This window comes from Chiloscyllium punctatum, chromosome 38 (assembly GCF_047496795.1).
Source record: "Chiloscyllium punctatum isolate Juve2018m chromosome 38, sChiPun1.3, whole genome shotgun sequence".
NCBI classification, from domain to species: Eukaryota; Metazoa; Chordata; class Chondrichthyes; order Orectolobiformes; family Hemiscylliidae; genus Chiloscyllium; species Chiloscyllium punctatum.
In genome coordinates this window covers 20,651,704-20,677,122 of record NC_092776.1, presented here as the reverse complement: position 1 = coordinate 20,677,122, position 25,419 = coordinate 20,651,704, and the positions used below count along the sequence as shown (strand labels likewise).

The window sequence follows — 25,419 nt, the reverse complement described above, 5'->3', positions numbered from 1 at the left end:
AATGATCCAATTTTCCTGCTTCTCGGATGCTGCCTGACCTGCTGTGCTTTTCCAGCACCACTCTAATCTTGACTCTAATCTCCAGCATCTGCAGTACTCACTTTCGCCATGGTAAAAGATAATCCCATTAATCCCAACATCACTCCCTTACAGAACTCAAGCAGACTTTTCTATAGCTCTTAGTTTAACAGTGGCTTCAATTCAGAGTCTCAAAAATTTGATAGCTTCTTCCTTGAATCTTTACACAACAAAGCATTTTCTGAGCTTCGGAATTTTAACCAACGTTTGGTTTCAAACTTTCAAACTAATGTCTTACACTGAGGAACCTATTTCTGAACATTTCTAAGCTCTCTCTCTTCTTCAAGAACAATAGTTTTACACATGAAGCTTCTGCTAAGACTTCCGCAAACTTGAAATCCAAATGGCTTTCCCCAAACTATGGGCATTTCTCCCATGCCAAAACAAATTCTCCAGATATTTCTATCTGAACCAAATGCAAAATTATTTTACTCAGTTTGCTTGTAAAACTCACCCAACATATTTTCATAAGCCTCCAAGAATTCTCTCTCAAACTGCTTTTCTGAAGAAATAGTCATGGCTACAGAAATGCTTACAAGTTAATCACTCAAACTCTTCATACATAGAATAAACCCACATGCCACTATGTCAAAATCCAAAATAAATACTATCAAAATACATAGAATTCACACAACTTACATGACAAAATCAAGGACATTAGAGAAGTAAGCTTTCCTAGTTAAGCTTGTTATGCCTGGTTTAACCAAATGTGCAGGACTGTTTACAATTCTAGATATTACATGTGTTTCATTCATTCTTGACATATTCTTCCTGCAAGATGGTGGCAAGAGTAGGAGGCTCCTTTGCTCTGCCTTTTCTCTCTTTTCTTTTTTCCTTTTTTGCTCCCCTTACCCTGAGAGGCAAATCCTGGAGCAACAGCAGGTGGCTGCAAACCCTGGAACAGCACGTGGGCCGTGAGACCTGGAACAGCACGTGGGCCGTGAGACCTGGAACAGCACGTGGGCCGTGAGACCTGGAACAGCACGTGGGCCGTGAGACCTGGAACAGCACGTGGGCCGTGAGACCTGGAACAGCACGTGGGCTGTGAGACCTGGAACAGCACGTAGACTGTGATACCTGGAACAGCACGTAGACTGTGAGACTTGGAACAGCACGTGGGCCGTGAGACCTGGAACAGCACGTGGGCCGTGAGACCTGGAACAGCACGTGGGCCGTGAGACCTGGAACAGCACGTAGACTGTGAGACTTGGAACAGCACGTAGACTGTGAGACCTGGAACAGCACGTAGACTGTGAGACCTGGAACAGCACATGGGCTGCAAGTCCTGGGCAGAGACCAGCACAGGGGAGGCCATCCTGGAACTTACCTTGGAACAGCTGAGTGCTGGTACTGAGTGGATTAGAAGCCTCGAGCAGGGACAGCTGTCAGACTGGAGTCTGGAGGCAGCGGTCGGACCACATGCATAGGCCCTGCACTGAGCTGCTACAATGTAATGTTTATCTGAAATGTTTTACCTGACCGTAATGTCAATCCTTTAACATTGTCTTATTTCTAACTTATATTTTTAACTACTTTTCATTCCTCTGTTGTACCCAAGTTCTGTACCTAGGTACTTGTACCTAAAATGGCGACATAAGAGGCAACCATTGTAAAACCTTTTCTCTGTACGTCTACAATGGAATATACATAACAATAAAGGCTATTGTATTCAAATGTCGTAACAAAGCCTGCATTTATTATCCATCTCCAACTCCTACTCCTGCTGAAAAGGTGAAGGTTAAGTACCATCTTGGATAGCTACAATCAACCTGATGCAGATGTCATGTGGTGCTATCAAGAAAGAACTTCCAGGATTTTTACCCAATGACTGTGAAGGAGTTAGCAATGTATTTTTAAATTAGGATGATGTGTGATTTGGAGGTAAATTGCAAGTTGTCATGTTCCTAGCATTTATTGTCCTCCTTGTGGTGGTTGAGTTTGTGCATTTGGAAGGTACTGTCAAAGGAGTCTGGGTGAGTTGCAACAGTGCATATTGTAATGGTACACACTATTCACAGTGGCAGACAGAGAGACAGTTGAATGATCTGCAAAATCTGGGAAGATATAAAAATTAGAAAGTGCTGGAAAAACTCAATAGATCATGCAGCATCGGTAGATAGAGGAAGAAAGTTAATGTCGACTCTTCCTCAGAAGCGAAGAGAGGTAGAAATGTAATGGGTTTTATGCTTTTGGAAAAGGGGAGAGGATCAAGTGGAACAGAAAGGAAGGTTATGGAAAGGTTAAAGAGCGAAGAAGATTAGTTATCATTGGTATCATTGAATAGGCAGCAAAGGAAGTGGCAATTGTAGAGAAGGGACAAAGCATACATTCAAAGTAGATGTTGATGACAAAATAGATCACTTCTAACCAAAAACAAAAACATAGAACTAATATTCAAATGGAAGAAAGAATTTGTGGCCTGAAGTTGTTGAGCTCAATGCTGAGATCTGAAGGCTGTAAGAACTGCCTTATGAGAAAAACAGGTGCAGTTGCCCCGTTACACAGGGCTTCACAGGAACACTGCAGCAGGACTAGGACAGAAAAGTTAGCATGACAGCAAGATGGTATATTGAAATGGCAAGCAATTATTCCCTGAAGGTTGGCTTGCAATCTGAGTAGATGCATTCTTCAAAGCGGCCACCCAGTCTGCATTTGGTCTCTGCCTTACAGAGGAGGCTGCATTGTGAGCAGTGAGTATAGTAGGTTGGATGTATTCAAATAAAAGCAAAACACTGAGGATGCTGGAAATCTGAAACAACACAGAGAAACAATGCTGGAGAAACTCAGCACATCTAAGGAGACAGAAATAGAGTTAACATTTTGAGTCCTGTATGACTCTTCGTCATAACCTTCTTCAGTTCAGGATAGAAGAAAATGACAAGTGTGACTGCAAAAAACTTAGCAAGGTGCCATTGGACGGGGGAATGAGGTTTGTCATATGAGGAGAAGCTGAACAAATCCTATTTTTAAATTGTGTTCTTATCCATCTCAAATACCTCCCAAAGTCTTGATCACCACTTCATGCACTTTGATTCATTCCACTGTAGATCCATTTTTGACCATCTGATTAAGCAACAGATGAAGATGGTTTGCCCGAGGACACTACTCTGAGGTAGTTCTGCGGCAATATTCTGCAACTGAGATGGTTGGCCCCCAACAGCTATTAACATCAATAAGTGTGTTAGGCAGGACTCTGATGTTTTCCCATTAATGATTCCCTTTAACTCCAGTTTTGCTGGAGCTCCTTGATGCCATATTTAGTCAAATGCAGCCTTTATGTCACTCTCACCTTAGCATTGGAATTTACAAACTTCTTTTGTCCATGTCTTCTCCAAGGCTGCGATGAGATCTGCAATTGAGTAGCTCTTTCAGAATTCAAACTAAGCATCAGTGAACAGATCATTACTGATTAAATGCTGCTTAATAACACTGCTGACAACACATTCCATTGCATTGCTAGTCAGAGTAAACCAAGGAAGTCAAAATCTGCTGGACTGAATTTGTCCTGCCTTTTCTGTACAGGAGATATTTAGAACATAAAACAATACAGCGCAGGCCAGGCCCTTCAATGCTTGTTGTTGTGCCAGCCTTTTATCCTACTCTAAGGTCAGACTAACCTACATACCCTTCATTGTACTATCTTCCATGTGCCTATCCAAGAGTCCTTAAATGTCCCTAATACACCTGACTCTACTACCACTGCTGGCAGTGCATTCCACACACCCACCACTCTGTGTAAAGAACCTAACTCTGACATCTCCCCTAAAACTTCCATCAATCACCTTAAAATTATGTCCCCACACGGTAGACATTTTCGCCATAGTCTCTGGCTATGCCTCTCAATATCTTGTACACCTCTATCAAGTCACTTCTCATCCTTCTTCGCTTCAATGAGAAAAGCCCTAGGTCCCTCAACCTTTCTTCATAAGACATGCCCTCCCAATCAGGGTAGCATCCTGCGAACTCTCCTCTGCACCCTCCCCAAAGCTTCCACATCTTTCCTATAATGAAGCGACCAGAACTGAACACAATATTCCAAATGTGGTCTAACCAGGGCTCTATTGAGCTGCTGCATAACCTCGTGGTTCTTAAACTCAATCCCCCTACTAATGAAAGCCAACAAACCATGTGCCTTCTTAACAGCCCTATTAACTTGGGTGGCAACTTTGAGGGATCTATGGACATGAATCCCAAGATCCCACTGTTCCTCCATACTGTCAAGAATCCTGCCTTTAACCCTGTATTCTGCATTCAAATTCAACCTTCCAAAATAAATCACTTCACACTTTTCCAGGTTGAACTCCATTTGCCACTTACCAGCCCAGCTCTGCATCCTGTCAATGTTCCAATGCAACCTACAATAACCCTCCACACTATCCACAACTCCACCAATCTTCGTGCCATCAGCAAACTTACTAAGCCACCCTTCCACTTCATCATCTAAGTCATTTATAAAATCACAAAGGATCGAGGTCCCACAACCAATCCCTGTGGAACACCATTGGTCACCAAGCTCCAGGCTGAATACTTTCCATCTACTACTACCACCCTGTCTTCTATGGGCCAGTCAATTCTGTATCCAGAGAGCCAGATTTCCCTATATCCTCTGCCTTCTTACTCTCTGAATGACTCTACCATGGGGAACCTTATCAAAAGCTTTGCTAAAATCCATGTACACCACAGCCAAGGCTCTACTTCATCATTGTGTTTTGTCACATCATCAAAGAATTCAAAAGGGTTTGTGAGGCATGACCTACCCCTCTCAAAGCAGCTGACTATCTCTAATAAAACTATTGTTTTCCAAGTAATTATAAATCCTGTATCTCAGAACACTCTCCAATACTTTGCCTACCACTGACGTAAGACTGACTAGCCTGTAATTCCCAGGATTTACCCTATTCTCTTTCTTGAACAAGGGAATACATTTGCCACCCTCCATTCATCTGGCACTACTCCAGTGGACAGTGAGGACACAAAGTTCATCGCCAAATGAGCAGCAATTACTTCCCTCGCTTCCTGTAGTAACCTTGGGCATATCCCGTCTGGGCTGAAAATGTGTTGCTGGAAAAGCGCAGCAGGTCAGGCAGCATCCAAGGAGCAGGAGAATCAACGTTTCGGGCATGAGCCCTTCTTCAGGAATCCTGAAGAAGGGCTCATGCCCGAAACATCGATTCTCCTGCTCCTTGGATGCTGCCTGACCTGTTGCACTTTTCCAGCAACACATTTTCAGCACTGATCTCCAGCATCTGCAGTCCTCACTTTCTCCTCCTATATCCCGTCTGGCACAGGGAATTAATCTATCCTTATGTTTTTTCAAAATTTTCAGCACATTCTCCTTCCTACATCAACCTATTCTAGCATATCAGCCTGTTTCATGCTGTCCTCAGAAATGTCAAGGTCCCTTTCAGTTGTGAATACTGAAGCAAAGAATTCATTAAGGACCTCCTCTACTTTCTCCGAATACTGGCGCAAGTTCCCTCCACTATCCCTGATCTGCACAAATAGACACATTTCAACTCATCACACTGATTGCAAGTGCCTATCCCTCCTCACAGGCTCTCTGCATGCTGTATCACTACATACTCCATCTGATCCATAGCTCAGGTTCCCACGTCCTCTGCCACCCTGGGCAATTTTACAGGTTGCCAATAGAACATAGAACATAGAACATAGAAGAATACAGCGCAGTACAGGCCCTTCAGCCCTCGATGTTGCGCCGATCAAAGCCCACCTAACCTACACTAACCCACTATCCTCCATATATCTATCCAATGCCCGCTTAAATACCCATAAAGAGGGAGAGTCCACTACTGCTACTGGCAGGGCATTCCATGAACTTACGACTCGCTGAGTGAAGAACCTACCCCTAACATCAGTCCTATATCTACCCCCCCTTAATTTAAAGCTATGCCCCCTTGTAATAGCTGACTCCATACGTGGAAAAAGGTTCTCACTGTCAACCCTATCTAACCCCCTAATCATCTTGTACACGTTGTAGCTATATATACTAACTTGGCTAGGAAGGTGCTTAGTTAAGGAGCACCAGATCTTCAGCACTACGGCAAGGAAAATGTCAGGATCCTGTAGCCATTGCAGTTCCCAGTGCTTACATCTATTTATTGACATCATGTGAAGTGAATCAAAGCGCGTGAAGATGGGTTTTTGTGATATGGAGGACCTCGTCAGGTGGTTGAGATGAATAAGAATATAACATAAGAAACAGGACTTACTCAGCCCCTCATCACAGGAGGAACCAAACCAATGAAGCTTTCCTGCACCACCTCCAATGCAACGATAGTTGTCCCTAATTATGGAAGCAAAAGCTGCACGCAGTTGTGGTCACACTGAAGATCTGTATAGGTAACAACACAGCCTCCATTTTCTTGTACTCCAATCAACTTCCAAGCACAGCTATGCAGTCTCTTGGAAGCTCCAAGCACATCAACTGACATGCCAAAGAATGACTTCCACCTCCAACCTTGGAAATCTGCCCAACAGCAAAAAATACTTACATGGAACGTTGATTCCCAATCCCCAACAATAAAGATCCAAATGTGTTTTGCCTTCCTCATTTCTTGCTGAACCAGCATGTAAATTGTATTTTCATGTTCAGTCCTTCTGCCTGAAGATGGTTGTAAATCCTCAAATGTCATTGTTGTTTCTAATGTGCTAGCTCCCACCCCATCAAAGATGGGGATGATTTTGGAGTCTGCATAGTGGTTGAGTTGTAATTTCCCACCACTGTTCACAATTAGATGGGGCAGGACTGCACTATTGTTGGTCGTGAGATTGCTTGGTTCTGTTTATAACCAGCTGTATCCATTGGTTAGCATTATATATTATGCTATTTTATAGCTTCAGCAGATGGGAAGTCTCATTTTTAGGCATTTCCACGCTGTTTCTGACATGACCTCCTGCACTCTTTATAGAATCAGATCTCTTAGCTTGATGGTAATGGTAGATTGAGGATCTTATGCCAAGTTCCAGGTAATGATGGAATATCGTCTTGCTGCTGCTGTGGCCCACAGTGCCTCATTATCTATTACATCTTTTACTTGGATGAGGATTAAAGGAAGACATTTCAGAAGCTCCATCGTGGAAGGTGCCATCATCAGAACAGATTTAACAGTACTGGAGAAACTGGGAACATGATATGAGAAAGTGTGATCAAATTAGTTGTGGGAGTTGGTGTATTTGGAATGAATATTACTAAGACAAACAATCCCTGAAAATGGAGACAAAGAAGTTTAAGAAAGAGAAGAGCCAGAGAAGGATTGGATGAAGCTTAGAGAAGACAGGAAATTGGAGGTCAAATGGATTAATGTTTCCAACTTCAGGTGAAAGCAGATAATGTCATCTCTACAAAGACTGTGCAATGTATTGTGGTCGTGTTCAACATTACCATCGGAGATTCCTTAGGTAACTTCCCTATTACCAAATCTCTTAGTGGTCTTAGCCTAAGTTACTGAAATTGGTGGGAAAGATACCTACACAAAATCTTTGGTGGATGATGGGCTCAATGTGATAAATAGAATGGGCTTATTACATCGTATTTAATAACTGACTACATTACATCTGAGATTGATGTCTCATGAGACATCAGACTTGTCAGTGCAAATACAATTACTGTCAACACAGATAACAGGAACAGTCCTTTGTTTTCTGATGGGCTTAGCTCATGATATCAGTTAGCCCTTTGGGTACTAATTGTCTTAGACAACAATATGAATGAAAAGATTGGACAATGGTGAAAGAAAGACTCAAGGTAGGAAGAAATAAGTTCCCTTGTTTGTGAATTTTAGGAAGGAGGTAGCAGTGGGGGTGGGGGGAGGGGGGGTGGTAGAAGATGAGGCTAGAGACTGTCCTCGAAGCAATGGCTTGATTCCCTTCCAGTTGCTTGTCATTCCATACACTTTTAGCTCTCAGACTAACATTTCTATCCTATGTCTGCTGTCATGCTCCAGCAGAGCCCAATGCAAAACGGAGAAAGAACACCTCATTTCCTGCTCGGGCCTTCAAAACTTCAGACCATGAACTCAGCCCTCCATTTTGATATACTTTGTTCATTCTCCTTGGTTCCATATTTTGTTTCCAGTTAAAACTGACTATTTTCATTAGTGTCTATTCTAGATCCATGCTTTTTCACTTGTCTACACCTGTTACCACTCCCTGTGCCTTTTGTTCTCTGATGTCAATTACCTCCAACCTCCTTCACCCTTTAACCTTCCCTTCTATCCCACTTGCTCCTCCTGACTTTTTCAATAACATAGAACCATAACATTTCCATGTCTCTTCAGTATGGAAAAACAGTCCTACCAGACTGGAATCAGTCACCATGTTTTTCTCTCTCAACAGAGGGTGTTTAACATGAAAAGGTACTGCTTCATCAGCTGAGGGACAGCAGAAGATGCAAATCAGTAGGAGGTTTCCTTGCCTATGTTTAATCTCATACCACAAGACTTTGTTGGTATCTCTGGTGGGTCTGTTCTGCAGTTGGGACACAAAATACCCAGGGTTGACTATGAAAGCATCTGGGACATTTGCTGTAAAGTATAACTTAGCCTATTTCTGTCCAGTTTCCCCTTCGTTATCCTATGAAACAAGTATAATGATTTTGGTACATCTCCCCAAATGTCAGTAAGGGAGACTTTGCAGGATCAATTTTGCAGTTTACACATTCCTCATTTCTGCTCCCTAACTCAATGCAATGTAACCTTTCAGTTTTGTTTTTATTTGACATTTCAGATAAGGCCGCAACACTAGACCATGCCAGTCGAGTCTAAAATTGTCAGGGCAGTCTCTACCACCTGGAGAAAAACATCTGCAATAGTTCACACACGCAATCTCGCTCTGTGTAACCCACCTCACACCAAGATTCATACGCTACCATTCTCATTATTACCCGCAACATCATTCCTTTCTCAATTTCATCCATCCCAACACCTGACAACACTGCATGCCCCCTGTGCTGTCTATTCAGTCACTCAGGACATTTCCCCTCCCCTTCAGCAAAAAGTAACAGCTTGGTGACCCACTTTCATCTCTCCTAATACCTGTCACTCTCACATTTCAGGAGGGAAAAAGCCTACAAAACAGCAGAAACAGATGAGGTGGGTGGTGGGCTGCTAGACATTCAGTTCCTCACCCCTTAAGTGCAACAGATCCTGACTGACTGCTTGAATGGCTGAGCAACAATGTACAAACCCTGCGACTGGTATTGGAGGGCTGCTTTTGACCTACCATGCTGGGGACAACTTCACACTTTTCCACATTATATTCCATCTGCTATGTTCTAGCTTATTCACTAATCCTGCCCAAATCCTCCTGAAGCACTTTACATCTTGCTCACAATCCACATTACCATTTAACTTTTGATCATCCGCAAGTTTGGAAATATTACATTGGTTCCCCACTCCAAATGATTGATATATATTGTGAACAGCTAGGCCCAAGTACTGCTCCTTATAGTACCCCACTAGCCTGCCAATGTCAAAATGACCCATTTCTTCCTAGCCAATCTAGCCAATCTACTAGCCAATCATTAATACACTACCTGCTATCCCATGTGCTTTAATCTGTGTAACCAGCCTCCTGAAGGGGACTTTATCAAAAGCCTTCTAAAAATCTAAGTACGCCACATCCTTGATCCTCCCTATTCCCTTTTCAGTAGTTAAAAATACCACTTACAATTTTTGTATTAACCATTAAAACAACTCTTTTCTGGAGGCAACCAAAAGGGCAGCACAGTGGCTCAATGGTTAGCATTGCTGCCTCACAGTGCTAGGGACCCGGGTTCAATTCCAGCCTTGGCCAACTGTCTATGTGGAGTTTGCATATTCTCCCTATGTCTGCGTGGGCTTTCTCCCACAATCCAAAGATGTGCAGGCTAGGTGAATTGGCCATGCTAAATTGCCTATAGTGTTCAGGGATGTGTAGGTTAGGTTAGGTGCATTAGTCAGAGGTAAATATAGGGTAGGCAGATAGGTTCTGGGTGGGTTACACATCCCAGAGTCGATGTGGACTTGTTGGGCTGAAGGGCCTGTTTCCACACTGTAGGGATTCTAATTCTAATTCTAAAAAGGCAGAATTTCCGTATTATATACTGGTGGATGACATTACCTCCAGTGATCAAATTTAGTAAGATTGCAAAGAGATAAAACCACACAGAAATCTCAAAAAATGAGAAGTGACTTCAAACAGGTCTCCTTATTTAGTAATGGTTACCCAGCTGCACCTCTTCTATTTAAATTATGGACAAAAGTTGCTGTATTTCACTAACTTTTGTAAGGGTTATACTATTATTGAAGTTTACAGAGCCTTTCACCTCCGGAATCTGCATTCAAATCCAACTCTGACTGATGAGGTGGAAGTCTCTTCTGTCTTCTGACAGTAAGGGTCCTTTGTGAAATGAGCTGGTCTGCCTCAATCCATCCTGTTCCTAGTGGGTGCGGATGTACAGCACAAAACTGCCTCTAAGTTGTCGCTAATTGGCAATCTCGCTCAGAGGCTACATGGTGGCTGATATGTTAAATAGCAAAATTGTCACTTTGGTGCAGTAAGGGACAGGTCTTCTGAAATCAAGGAAGAGTTATAACTGTTTCATTGGTAATGAGGATCCTTTACGCTGATGAGTGCTCAAAATGGAAAATAAGTTTTATTCCTCAGCACAAAGTTCCCTTAGCTTAGTTAGCATCAATAAAAAAAAACCCAAATTTTCTGTGTGTAATTTGCAGATGATATGTATTAAAATGCTTACCAAAAATGCTGCTTAAAAATACAATGCAAGGTTTAGTGGAGGGAACAAGATGTAACAGAGAGTGAGTTCCCATTTTACTTATTTCTTGTCTTTCACTATAAAAAGGTATATGTCAAGAAGATGAGTAATAACAAAAATGAGTTTCTCACTCCCATTATATGAACATTTAATCTAACTGCGGTCCTCTTCTATTCAGGTATTTGCCATTCAGGCAAGTCATTACGGTAGGTTTTCCACGAAACATTCAAACTAAATACTTCTACCATCTCTAGAAAGAGTGTTTAAAAACCATCCTCATACTCTCATCAGAGATAGGAATCTCTCTTTATCTTGCCTTGAAACAAAATACCTTAATCACAATGAAGAATACTGTGTAACCCGACTGATATTCTCAAAAGTTACCATCATCTCCAAATGGACAGTGTGCTTCAAGAGTAAGTAAATTGCTTTGAACTTCATAAAATTAGGGAGAGGAAAGGGTTGGAATGAAACAAAATAGGTTACAATAGTCAGAATAGGGGTAATTAAAATATAATTATCTTCAGGATAGAGGGGAGAGGAGAACACAGGAAAATGAGAAAAAGACCCCATGGTGAGTATAAGACATGTATTTAATCCTTTTTCTCCTTCTAGTTAAAATTATGCTTTAGCAGTTAATTATTAGCACAATTAAGTACTGTCACTAGTTCAGTTACTTTATTCTAATGTTTAGCGTCAATGATTACAAATCTATTACAAGTCACATATTCTATATTCTATACCTTAGTCACACATTCTCTATTCTATACCCTATTACAAATCGTACATGAGCATTAGTCCAGGAATACTAACTTTACTCAAATTGTCAATGGGTTAGGCTCACTGAAAATGAAGCTAAGAAACAAACAAAACAGTTTAAATTTCATACATTAATAATAAAAACAATAAAATAAAAATGGAAATGATGCAACTCCTGCTAAAATATAGTTGCATTACCTAATTTAATTTGTTTAGTACAATCCAATCACACTTAATATTAAACACTTTATTTTAGGAAATGCAAAATGCACATTAAAATCTAATTGGAGTTAATTAAAGGGAACATCAGGTTTTTAAAGCTAATTCTATGAACGGAATTATTAAATTGTTGTGAAAAGCTCCCACGACATTAATATACAGAGTTACACTTAGCATAGGATTACATTCCTTCTATAGTTTTCTATCAAAAAAGGAAGTAGATAGCTACAAATGCGGCAAAATGTATCGCTGTTTTCAAATTCAGCATTAAGTGGAAGCTTACAAGACTGCAACAGATCAATGGTACGACAGTGGAGGGAGGGAAACAGAGAGCCAGTAGGCTGTGGTTAAATAACACCGTGAATATTCCCTGGGGACAAACAAGGGTTGGAAGCCTGAGAAAAGCATAGAGTTTTACAGTTTCGAAATCCTAGAGGAGGTGACAGCATAAAATACTGAACAACATATATATACCTTCGAAGCAAACACTTCTGCATTTTCACGGCAACTTTTCTCAATGTCAAGGTGGTTTTGTATAGTACTGACTTCCTCAATCACCAGCTGTGAAACTGCAATAAGAAGTATACAGCTTTGATCATTTCACTTCCAGAGAACATCAAGTTAAATTCCTTAAAATAAACTCTACCTCACTCTATACAATGTTTTTAAAAAGTTTTCACAGCACAACAGTCACTAGAAAGCATCAATAGCCTTGACATTTTCAGAGGTAATCATAAACTGTAGCAAACAGGCCAACTGAATCCACTTAACTAATTAGCAGATGCTGTCACAGAGAAAACATGAATCAACACTGTTATTACAAGTGGCACATTTGAGTGGCATCTAATTATGACTTGATGAGCTTGATTCTTGCATTATAATCACTACCACAGCATCCCATCAGAGGCTAAAAGCCTCTGATGGTGCTGTCTTCCAGTAACTCCCCCTAAAACCTTCACAGTTTCTGGCAGTCTCCTTGGCAGGGTCCCCTTCTCAGCTAATGACATGTTAAGTATAATTACTGGTAGGCATTGTAAATAAACAGGATTGGAACCGAAATTGTACAAGTGCATAAGACAATCTGACACATTGAAAGTGGCAGGCCTAATTGAGAGTTTCTCTGACTGCTGGAGATCATTTAACAGCATTTCTCTTAGGACAGTGATTATAACTGTGGAGACGGGCAGCATAATGGTATCAGACAAATGTGAGCATTGCTGACAGTGTAGTGAATTAAATTGTATCTACTCTGTGAAACGCCTTGATGAAAAGTACAAATGCCTTGGTGGTCTTATCATTATAACACAATGGTCATGTTGTCATCAACCTTGCCACTGTCAATTGAAAAGAAATGATTGTGTTGAGGTTTTCTATTGCTGACTGTGAATAGAACCAATTTTCAGAGATCTATGAAATCATGTAATTGGGTATAGAATGCAGCTGCTTCACATACGAACTGACATTAGTAAACAGGACTTGCACACAATATGTGTTCATGCCTAAGTACAAATCAAAACAGAACAGAACTCAAGATAATTTAGAACCATAAAATAGCTGGAACTAAGATCGGAGAGTTGGAATTTGACCAATGTCGATCTTTTCTCATTTCAAGCTTAATTATAGACCAAGGTCATTTCTTAATACTGTACTTCTGATTTATGCTTACATCAACATTAAGCCATTGACCTCTGTAACCCCAAGCAGAAGGCTTTAACAAAATACTTTCAAGACTACATTCAACTCTACTTAATTTCGTATTGTTATGGTTTCGGTTTGAGAATTGTTATATGTATGTGTGTCCTTAAATACTTAAAATGTGCTTATTTGAAAAAAAATTCAGCTCATTAACATCCTGAGTTTTAGTAAGGTCTCTGTCTGAAATACTTGCTGCTGATTGAATATAACCAATGCAAACTAGCACTCTTCATTCTGGAAACAATCCATTGAGCAGCAAAATGTTTCCAGTTTCTAAACCTTCCAGTTAAGGAAAAGCCAAAACCATGAAATCTATATAAAATACATGGCCAGATAAAACAGAAGTGTGGTCAGGTCAAATACATTTTCTTTAATACCAAATATAGTTAATTTACTGAGCTTAAAAGAATAATTCCACTGTGTAATTAAATGCTAAAGCTTAACCTTACTTCAAAGGATGTGTTATCAAGCAGAGAATGCAGTTTACAGAATGGTTTATGATGGATACTGATCTATATTTGAAAGGATAAAAGTAAGTTACATTTTCTTAAAGTATTGTTTTAAAAACTTAGATTTTGACCCAGATGCTTCTGCTTAAATGCAAGTTTGAATGTTATGCTGACATATCATATCCCATTTTGAATTATTTTATGGAAGTATGTTTTTCCGTGACTCATTTCAAGGTCTCCTCCTTAGAGCTCAGTGTAATCCCCATTTCAGTAAAAATAGTGGAGCACGGTGGCACAGTGGTTAGCACTGCTGCCTCACAGCGCCAGAGACCCGGGTTCAATTCCCGCCTCAGGTGATTGTCCGTGTGGAGTTTGCACGTTCTCCCCGTGTCCGCGTGGGTTTCCTCCGGGTGCTCCGGTTTCCTCCCACAGTCCAAAAATGTGCAGGTCAGGTGAATTGGCCATGCACAATTGAGCCCGTAGTGTTAGGTAAGGGGTAGATGTAGGGGTATGGTGGATTGCGCTTCGGCGGGTCGGTGTGGACTTGTTGGGCCGAAGGGCCTGTTTCCACGCTGTAAGTAATCTAAATTATTGAATGGGCCCATTCAATCCATCATGCATATGCTGGCTCTTTTAAAGAGCTATCCAATTAATCCCACTCCCTTATTCATTTTCCTATAGCTGTACAAATACTCCCTTTGAAAACTCTCTTCTGGAAATTACTATCAAATTTGCTTTCCGATCAAACATTCCAGATAATGATAAGCTGCTATTTCAAAACAAAAGTCTTCATGTCCCCTTTGGTATTTTTCCTAATTATCTTAGTTGTTAACAATGAAATGGCAAGGTCTGGGTGCAATAGACGAGCAAGAATTCTCCTAGACCATGTCTATATACAGATACAAAGCAGTTAACAAAGCACACAGCATCCTAGACCTTATGAATGGGTGCATGAATGATAAAACCAAGGATGATATGTTAAACTTGTATGGAGCACTGATTCAGCCTCATCTGGAGTAATGCTTCCAGTTCTGACAGTCACACTTTGGCAATGATGTGAAGGCAGTAAAGAAGATGCAGAAAAGATTCATGAGAATGCTCCCAGGGTGAGGAACTTCAGTTATGCAGGTAGACTGGAGAAGTTGGGGCTGCTTTCCCTGCAGAAGACTAATAGGAGATTCGATGGAGGTTTTCAAAATCATGAACAAAATAGACAAGGAAATTCCCATTGTTGGAAGGATCAAAAATCACAGGGTAAACTAACGAAAGGTGATTTGAAAAGGAAGTAATGGAAACATGATGACAAATGTTTTCACCCAGCAAGTTGTTGGATCTGGAGCACAATGCCCAAGAGTGTGATGGAGACAGGTTCAATTAGGCATTGAAGAGGGATTTAGCTGAAAAGGAAGAACAGGCGGTGCTACAGGGAGGAAACAAGGAAGTGGAATCGGCTAAATGGTTCCTTTGGGGGATCAGCACAGACATAACCGGCTTCCATGCTGTAACCATCTGTTAACCCCAAAGTGAAGAGGAAAATTTTCCACTCCCTCACAAACCTTTTAGACAAACATATGAGTAAATTTAATTTTGTGGGTGGCATACATTCAGTTTTCCAACAGCAGCTTAAAGTTTTCTTAATGTGCGATCAACAACTATCAGGCAGCTAAGTGCTCTAAGCCTCTGTTATATTCTTTAACGAACCACGATTACTCATGAACACCCAACACAGTGGAATTACATTGCTAGGTGCAATCTTGTCAGCCAAAACCAGAAAAGACATCAGTTCACAAACACCAACCACGCACATGAGAAGTGAACCTGGCTTCTTCTTCTCTGAAGCTCTGATGAGTACAAACTTCTTCAGTAACTTGCCTTCCTTATAACCAAGCTCTCCCTTTACACAAATGTTGGCAGAGACAGGGGTGAAGGCTTACTGTGCCTACTCATCTGCCTGAGAGTGGCAGCCAAGTGATGCCAGCAAATCTGATCAGGGAGGAGGGCTCACCCTCAAAAGGTATAACTTTCTAACAGTACTGGACACACTAGATGCAGGGATGATATGTTCCCTGTTCAGGGAAAAAAACATCAGGGCTCACAATCTCAGGGAATGGGACTGACAATTTAGGATGGAGATAAGGAAATATTTTGTCACTCAAACTGTAGTGAACCTGTGGAATTCTCCACCACAGACAGCTGAGAAAGCCAAAATTACTAAATGTATTCAAGAAATAGATAAGTTTCTAGATGTTCAAGCGTTCCACAAATATGGGGGGAAATGAGAATGAGGCTATAGGATAGAGAACCAGCCATGATCCTACTGAATTATGGAACAGAGCCAAATGGTCTGCCTGTGCTCTTATTTTCTATGTTTACAGAAAGATGGTACTGATGTATAAGAACAGTAAGGAGTGGCTGTTAAAGGATATGGTTACCATGGACATTGGAAGAATCCTGGGGAATGGAGGGAGAAAACTGGGAGAGTCTCAGTGAGCCCACAGGCAGACAAGGAAAGATGAGGACTACATATTTATTGTGAGGAATTCAATGGGATAATTCAGTGTGCTGGGAAGGGAGGAAAAGCAGATAAGTCAACTAAGGGGTGGTGTAAGGATGTAGTTGGGCACAAGAATCTAGATTTGAGTGGAATAAAGGGCAATAGCCAAGAATGTCCATGGAGGTAGTGAAAAGGTTGATAGTCTCAGAGAGAATGAAGCAGGTCAGAGAGGACATCAGAGGTCAGGAGAAAATAATCTACAATGATGGGCACAAATTATAGTCTAGAGGAGAAGGGTAGGTGGAGAAATTATAAAAGGAAAACTTTAGAACCACCATCTTTCTGAAAACCATTTTTCAAAAGAAGGACTCTCAGAAAATGCACCACACAAAAAGGAGGGGCCCCAGAGCTGTCTGCCCATGTTCCCGCAGTGTGCAAACACACCAAGGTGAGGTAATCAAAACAGAAGCTGAAAAGTCCCATTACTCACAGCTCTCAGTTAAGGGCTTTGCACTCAAGTTAAGCATTTGTTGCAGAATAAAGAAAATTAAGCTCTTTCAGCACCGAACAACATCACAACCATGTCTGTCATTCATTAATCCTTTGATAAGAAGGGAACCCCAGAATCAACAGCAGCAGTGATGATGCTGGGTGTTTATTCTATATGTAGCTGGGCTGGAGCACTCATAGGCTCTTGCATCTGAAAGATGAAGACATGGGACTGAAACTGTTATGCAGTCAGTACCTGGAAAATAAAAAAAAATCTCACTCCTGATAATGCATCACAGATCTATACTTCCATGAGAGATGTTTCACCAAGTTAATCAGTGGCTGTATTAGCTTTATAAAGGTTGAAATGAATAAGGAAGAGGAGAGACAGGATGAACAACACCAACAGGACCAGATATTCGAGACTCAGGGACTGCTTTGTGGATAAAGAAGCATCACCTGAGGAAGAAATCCAGATGTAACGAGAGAGGGCATTCTGACAGCATTCCAACTGCAAGCAGGTCAGTGAAAAGCAGTTCCACAGGGGTCTCTGTATGACTGGTGAAGCTATCACGTATATTCGTCGCTTCCTGCAGGCAGTTCTGTAACCAAGCAGCTTGGAAGGCAATGGAACCATGGCACTGAAGATCATAGTCTTTTTGAATGTCTGTGCCACTGGCTCCTTTCAAACCTCAGCTGGGAATATATGCAGCATCCCCCAGTCAACAGAGTTCACCAGTGCCTTTAACAGGAAGGCAATGCAATTTGTCTCATTAAGCTTTTCCCAAGGCACCAGATAATCAAACCTTTCAAGAGTTAACAGGTTTAGTTAAGGACTCCAAGCCTCCTCTAATTCTGAGATGCCATCAGTTCTACTTGGCAGTTTGAGAACCAGGGGAATACGGAACTGGATTTTTGACAAGGTTAAGACAACCGGCAGAGCCATGTGACTTTGGTTTAACCTTTAATGAGATACTGAAAGACCGTTTGGGCTGTAGGATTAGTGATGTAACCATGCAAAAACACCTACTAGCTGAAACCAAACTGGACTTCACACACTACAACTGGCTTTATCATTAGAAAATGCAGCAAACGGAGCATATGAATTGCAGGGTATTTTGATGGAAGTAGACATTCTCGCCAGTCTGACTGAGCTTGGGGAACACCACTTGAGTGAAGAAAATTGGATTGCCTCATTCCAGACATGTCCTGAACAGAGGAACTCTAGGTCAGCCCATAGCAAAATCCCAAAACAAAGCCAAGCTTTGGCCAAATGGTTAAAATTTTCTTCAGGCTTCGGGCTGGCAGGCCTTTATAACTTGTGGACTTGAGACAGCAAAGAAGTCCCGCTTGAACTAAACTAAATAAGAGGTCTCATAGACCAGCATTTCAGAGAGTGCACACCCTTGGAAGTCCACTTACATGTGGTTTGGAACAGTTAAACTGCTTTAGCAGCATCCTAATCATAACAAATCAAAATAAACATTTGGTTAAATGGTCATCCAGTTCCAGTGGAGGTCGATACAGGTATGGGCGGCACGGTGGCACAGTGGTTAGCACTGCTGCCTCACAGCGCCAGAGATCCGGGTTCAATTCCCGCCTCAGGCGACTCTCTGTGTGGAGTTTGCACATTCTCCCCATGTCTGCGTGGGTTTCCTCCGGGTGCTCCGGTTTCCTCCCACAGTCCAAAGATGTGCAGGTCAGGTGAATTGCTAAATTGCCCGTAGTGTTAGGTAAGGGGTAGATGTAGGGGTATGGGTGGGTTGTGCTTCGGCGGGTGCGGTGTGGACTTGTTGGGCCAAAGGGCCTGTTTCCACACTGTAAGTAATCTAATCTAATCTAATCAATGACTGTTTCAGTGATCACAGAACCAATCTTTAACAAAATTCGCTCCGGACTCCAGCCCTTAAGTTTGCGCAAGACCTCAGCTAGACTGAGAACCTATACCAGAGAACTTTTACAGATTAAGATTACAACTTTGGATCCAATCACCTATGAGATGCAGCTGGTTCAATTATCACTGATTGTAGTAAAAGGCTCGGGCCCAAGCTTGATGGAGTGCAATTGGTTGAGAAAGATTCACCTGGATTGGCTCAACATTTTTTGATTAAAAATAGCTGCCTGAGAGAAGTCATAATTAAATACCTAGACGTTTTTCAGGAAGGATTAGCAAAGGATCCAAAGCCACCTTGCATGTTGACCAGGAAGCAATTCTGCAAGGCCTATCCATTGCCATTTGCCTAATGGGCAAAAGTACAGGCAGAGTCAGGAGACTGGAAAGCGAAGGAGTTATCAAACCAATCCAGTTTGCAGAATGGGCAGCACTGGTCATACCTTGTGAAGCCCCAATGGGTTGGTTCAACTTTGTGAGGATTTTAAACAAATAGTAAACTGCTTTTCACAGCTGGATAAATACCTGATCCCTTGCAGAGCAGATTCATACACAATGCTGGCAAGGGTCTGTCCTTCATGAAGCTGGACATAAACCATTTATGTAGATAGTGTGCTAATAACAGGGAAGACTAAAAAGGAGCACCGACAGAACTTGAGCCTGGCTCTTGGATGTTTCTCCCAGAGGGCATATGTAGTAGAAGGGAAAAATGTGACTTCCAGGCAACCCAAGTGACCTATAAAAGCAGATTACACCAGGTTGGAAGATAAATTGAGGACAATCAAAGGAGCCACAGCTCCCACATCTGTACCGGAGCTTAGGTCTTTCCTTGGGCTGGTGAACTATTACAGGAAGTTCATGCCTAACCTGGCACCTTTGCAACAATTCTTAAAAAATGGTCAGCCTTCGAAATGGTTGCATAGCCATGCCATAGCTTTCAGGGAATTGAAGAAACAGCTATCATCTTTTAAGGTATTGATACACTTTAATCCCAAGTGAAATCTGGTATTGACATACAGTGCCTCTGCATACGATACCTGGGTAGATTTAGCAATGGAGAGAAATGTCCGATAGTGTATGCATTCAGGACTTTAGCTAATGCAGAGAATAAATACACCCAGATAGAGAAGGTATGTTTGGGGTCACGTTTGGAGTCAGGACGTTCCACCAATACCTTTACGAACGTAAATTTGTAATAATACCAGACCACAAACCACTGCTAGGTCTACTTAAAGAGGACACAGCAGTGCCACCCATAGCTTCAGGATGAATTCAGTGGTGATGTCTAATACTAAGTGCATATAATTACAAGTTGAAACACTGTTTGGGAGGTGTACTAGCGAATGTGGATGCATTGAGCTGCCTCGTGCTGGCAGATACATGACTGGTAATACTACCACTGGAAAAGTCCATAATGGTTTTAAACTTTCTGGACACATTTCCAGTCACAGCCAACAATATCTGACTTTGGATGTAGAAGACCTGGTCTAGGCAAAACTGAAACAGCTGGTGGTAGTGAGGCAAACCAAAGGGCTGTGACATCCAGAGCTGAAACCTTTTTGGACCTTGTGAGACCAAACCACAGTAGAGGACAGCATATTATTAGAGGAAGCAAGAGCAGTTGTCCCGAACAAAGGTCACCACCAGATACTGGCTGAACTCCCCTACCAGGGTCAGCCAGGGATTTCAAACATGAACATGTTGGGGAGAAGTTATGTCTGATGGCCAGAATTGCATGCAGACATAGCTGCATTGGTGGGGCAGTGCTAACAGGGACAAACGTTACCGTCAACAGTTCCTGGGCTCAATATTCTTAGTCATTGCGGATGTCCATTCAAAGTAGTTGGATGTGCACAGAGTTCGTTTGTCAAACACGGGGCAACGATAAAAAAAATTGAACATCTTTTGCAATATATGGACTACTGAAAGTGTTGGTCACAGATTGTGGGCCATCCTTTACCAACAGGAAATGTGACTATTTCCTAAAATGAAATAGTATTCATCATGCAAGGACAGCTCCATACTATGCATCATCCAATAGTCTTGGAAAACAAACAGTCCAAGCTTTGGTGGCAGGCTTGAAGAAATAGCCTACAGCTTCTTTAGATACCACACCTACCTGATTCTTATTTATCAGATCACCCATCATGCAATTACAGGAATAACTCCAGCAGAGTTGCCAATGGGAAGAAGACCATGCACCAGGTTAAATCTGACCTTCTCAGACCTTGGAGGGGGGGGGGGGGGGGGGGGGGCGGTGAAATAGCATCAGGAATGCCAATACTGGATAGAAGGCTACTAAGCAAGAAAGACAGTTTACTTCAGGGGATGAAGTTTAGTGTGGGAACCACGGGAATGGCAATGCATTGGTAACAGGCATAGTCGATGCGAGGTCAGGTCCAGTGACATATAAAGTTCAGGTAGGTGAGATGATCCTGAACAGGCACATGGACCATATGAAAGGTGTAAACTCACAAACTGTATGGAAGCAAAACATACCCAGCTCCTTGGCTGCCTTTCTGACTGTTCTGGAACTGGTGGGTTCGCCCTCTCCATCAAGCATTGAAGATACCTCAGAATTGGAGATGGACACAGTAGACATCACCATCTCGTTGCCTTTGTTGCCTGAATAGAAGAATGAATTTCTTCCAAGATGCTCTTGGTGAGCTACTGTACGTTACACGTGAGCCGTGTCTGAGGCAGAGCTAGAGCAATCGGACCTGGTGCTAAAATAAATGGAGGAGCTACTAAAAAAAAGGCCTATGTCCTTGAACTCAGAAAGGGAAGGAAGTAGTAATTGTAATGAGGTCAGACAGGTGGACCTCATAGAATAAGAGTTCCCTGATTGGGGCCATTAATCTGGTCCAATTAGGGAGTCCTGGCTGACAGATATAAAGGAGTGGCCCAGCCCGGATGGAATTTCACAGTGGCCCCAAGGTCCCGTACTTCCCGCGGGAGCCCGTGCCCCACAACCTGAGCCGCCTCCGGAATTTTAATTTTGTTTCTTTCAAAGATGTCAAAAGGAGGGCCCTGTATAGACTGCTGCTGCACACCGTCCACCTCTTCTCCCTCATCCACCGTCCGGACACGCCTTGGCATGCCCATTTGCCACCGGTCGGTGGGGATCCCCAGTGGAGGGCTCTCTACGTGGGAGTCCTCCCCCTTTCTCTTGGGGATCTGGGGTGGAGGGTGCTGCACGCAGCAGTCCCCTGCAACCGCAGGTTGCGGTGGTTCACGGACTCCCAGCCCAACTGCTTGTTCTGTGGCACTGTGGAGTCCGTGGACCATGTATATATTGGGTGTGGGCGTTTGCACTCCCTTTTTGATTTTCTTAAAAACCTCCTCCTCTGCTTTTGGCTGCACTTCAGTCCCACGCTCCTGATCTTCGGGCACCCGGTACGGAGGAGGGAGGGCAGGTCCGAAGACCTCCTCGTGGGTCTGCTCCTGGGCCTGGCCAAACTGGCCATCAACAGGTCCAGGCAGCGGGCTGTGGAGGGGGTCGTTAGGGCCGACTGCCTGCCCCTCTTCCACAGTTACGTTAGGGCCCGGGTGTCCTTGGAGAAGGAGCACGCAGTGTCCACCAACACCCTGGAGTTGTTCAGGGAGAGGTGGGCACCGCAGGGAGTGGAGTGCATTATTTCCCCGTCCAACTCTATTTTGATTTAATCCCTACCCTCCCCTTCACTGTTTTGATCACACAGCGTTGCCCTTTGATGTGAAGGGCAGTGCTTGTTACTGGCCACTCGGGTGTTTTCCTATCTTCCTGGTGGTGGCAATTGAATAAAGATTCGTGCACTTTGTGTCTTTCACTGTGTTTCACACCTACACACACACACACACACACACACACACACACACACACCATGGGTGCTGGGGAAAAAGTAAGCACTACCGCAGTTAGGCAGGAGTGTGGGGGGCGTGGAAAAGAAGAAAAAAAAAGATTCGTGCACTTTGTGTCTTTCACTGTGTCTCACATCTGCACACACACAAGAAAAAAAATAAAGGAGTGGCAGAGGTTCTGTTCACTCTGAGGGAGATGAATCAGTGTGAAAGACTCTCCATGTGTAAATAAAGAGTGACTTGGTGACTGGATGCCAGCCTCTGTGGAGTTATTTCAGTGGGCAGCAAGGCACCTTGGCAGTGACCTATCAGTGACAATAGTATCTCTCATACAACCAAGTAGATAGGAAACTCAGTGGGAGTCACATTCCCATGGTATTCTGTCACTGAGCCAGATGGTGCTTACCATGCAGACTTCAGCAAATAGACTAGAGGCCCCTGTGCATAAGAGGAGATACCAGTCTTTCTGCAGGATTTGGCTCTCCACAGTGGCAGCCAAGTGGCTCACCTCCTGAGGCCACAACATCAGACAGATGTTGTGCATAGATTCTCCAGCCCTTTGCTGAATGGCCTACTGTTCCTCCTACATCTTACGGTGTTGTGGTTAGCAGGGAAAGCAGAGCTTGCTCATTTACAGACACAGGAAACAAAGTTCCAGAGCCGCCAAGTTTCTTATTTTATGGCTCAACCACATAAATCTGTAAACCATGAAGTGCCAATTGGACTAGAGTTTAGGTACATCCAGAATTAATTGTACACAATTAATCATTCTATTACAGCCCCATAACATTCAAGCCAAAAAGGAAAATTCTCATTATGTACAGTGATATGGTAACTTTATTTTAAACCAATTTTGACACAAGCTCTAGTGTCATATTTTAGCATTCAGAAGCTTGCCTTTATAGTTCTCTATGGCCTTTACAATTATTCCTTTCCCCTTTTTCCTTCATTACATTTAAAGTAGGCCTGAGCTTACTAAACAAAATGAAACACTTATCAGTTGCATTAGAAAGACTGTTATAAATCTTTGAAGACATATAAAACACACAGTCTGTCATATATTGTAGCCAATATGCACCTGGTGGAATCAACATCCTTTGCATTATTATTATTGCAGTAAGAGCAGGGGTGGAGAAAGAGATTGAAGAATGTAAATAATGAATTAACCTTCATTTATATACACAGCATTTAAGGTAGCTAATTACCTGAGAAAGCAAATCTGTACTCTTGACCTTTACATATTGTTCTCTCTTCCTTTCTTTACTTTGGTTAATCCTATAAATGGGCTCTATTCCTGCTCTGTACCAAGTCCGATAATAAAACCATAGACATTTCAACAGAGGAGGTAATTTAGTTCATTGTTGAAGACTGAAAGCCTGAGACACCACCTTATCTTGTCACACTCAATTACTGACAAACTTAGAGTACATTTGCAGAGTTATCTGTTAGTAATTTTGGACATCCTGCTTTATTTCTACACATTCCCACAATAGGTCTGATAAGGCTACAAATTCTAGAAAACATACTCGCTTTTTGCAGCTACTGTAACACTCAGTGAATGTCAACATATCAAACATGTTGACTTACCTCTATGAAACTCCTTCAGTTGATGAATAGCATTATTTCTTTCTTCAATCAATTTTGCATTCTACTCACAAAAAGGAAAATGAATCAAAATTACATCAACAATGATCACAAGATTTTGCTCAGAGTTGCCATCACTGATTTACCGATTAGCTGTACAGGTTTTAGCATTTCTACTTTTGATTCTAAAACAACTTGAGATAGAGTTGAGGTAATAGCTTCTTAAACACTGCAGAACAGTGTGGGAATGGCAGCTTCACTAAAGGCAGGACAGAGAGGAAGAGGGAGAGAGAGAATGGTCAGCATCCTTTTCCAACATGACAGAGCATGGAAACACCAGATTCACAAATAGAAGAGTGGACCTGTGTGAGAAGGACATCAGTGGGAGGAGATTAAAACCAGCAGCACAGTGTCCCCTTAAACTGTTTCTAACCTGTCAGAACTGAAATGTGATGTCATGGGAAAATAGATAGGTGACTACTCGGTTTCTTTTTCAGTGTCTCTTATGTTTTACCAAATGATTTAAATCAGGAGACACATTGCAGCTCAAAACCACTGTTGAGAAGTTCACTTTTAATATATTTAACATCCATATTAATGAACTAAACAGAATAGAGATGACTGAGCAGGCAATGTGTTGCAGCTGTAGTAGGTGGGATTTTGGGATTTGGTGATGCCGCTGGGACCACATTTGCAGCAAGTGCTGCTTATTCAAGGAGATTTGGTTCAGTTTTGAGGAGTTCATGTCCAAGCGGCCGACACCACAACACATCAGGTTGGGGGAAGAGAGGTACCTGGATATTATCTTTCAGGAGTCAATCACACCCCTTCGATTAATTAAGCCAAATTTACTCTTGGTCAGGGTGTGACCATGGATAGGGATCTAGAATTTAACTGTGAAGTATAGATCTGAATATAGTGGAGGTATGTAAGTAGGTCACTACAATTGCCATGGCCGTTTTTAACTTTCAGGCAAAAGTGAGTACTGCAGATGCTGGAGATTAGAGTAGTGCTGGAAAAGCACAGCAGGTCAGGCAGCATCCAAGGAGCAGGAAAATCGACTTTTTGGACAAAAGCCCTTCATCAGGAATGAGGCTGGGAGCCTCTGAGGTCGATAGATAAATGGTGGTGGTGGTGGGGGGGGGGC

General features: G+C 42.3%; 1 protein-coding gene across 1 annotated transcript in view; it reads right to left on the bottom strand.

Moving 5' to 3' along the window:
* shtn1 (shootin 1) overlaps nucleotides 1-25,419 on the bottom strand; it is a 109,863-nt gene that overhangs the window by 64,758 nt on the left and 19,686 nt on the right. Inside the window, 2 exon segments of the mRNA XM_072557342.1 lie at nucleotides 12,305-12,399; nucleotides 24,276-24,336. Of these exon segments, the coding sequence (XP_072413443.1) occupies nucleotides 12,305-12,399; nucleotides 24,276-24,336 (156 nt within the window).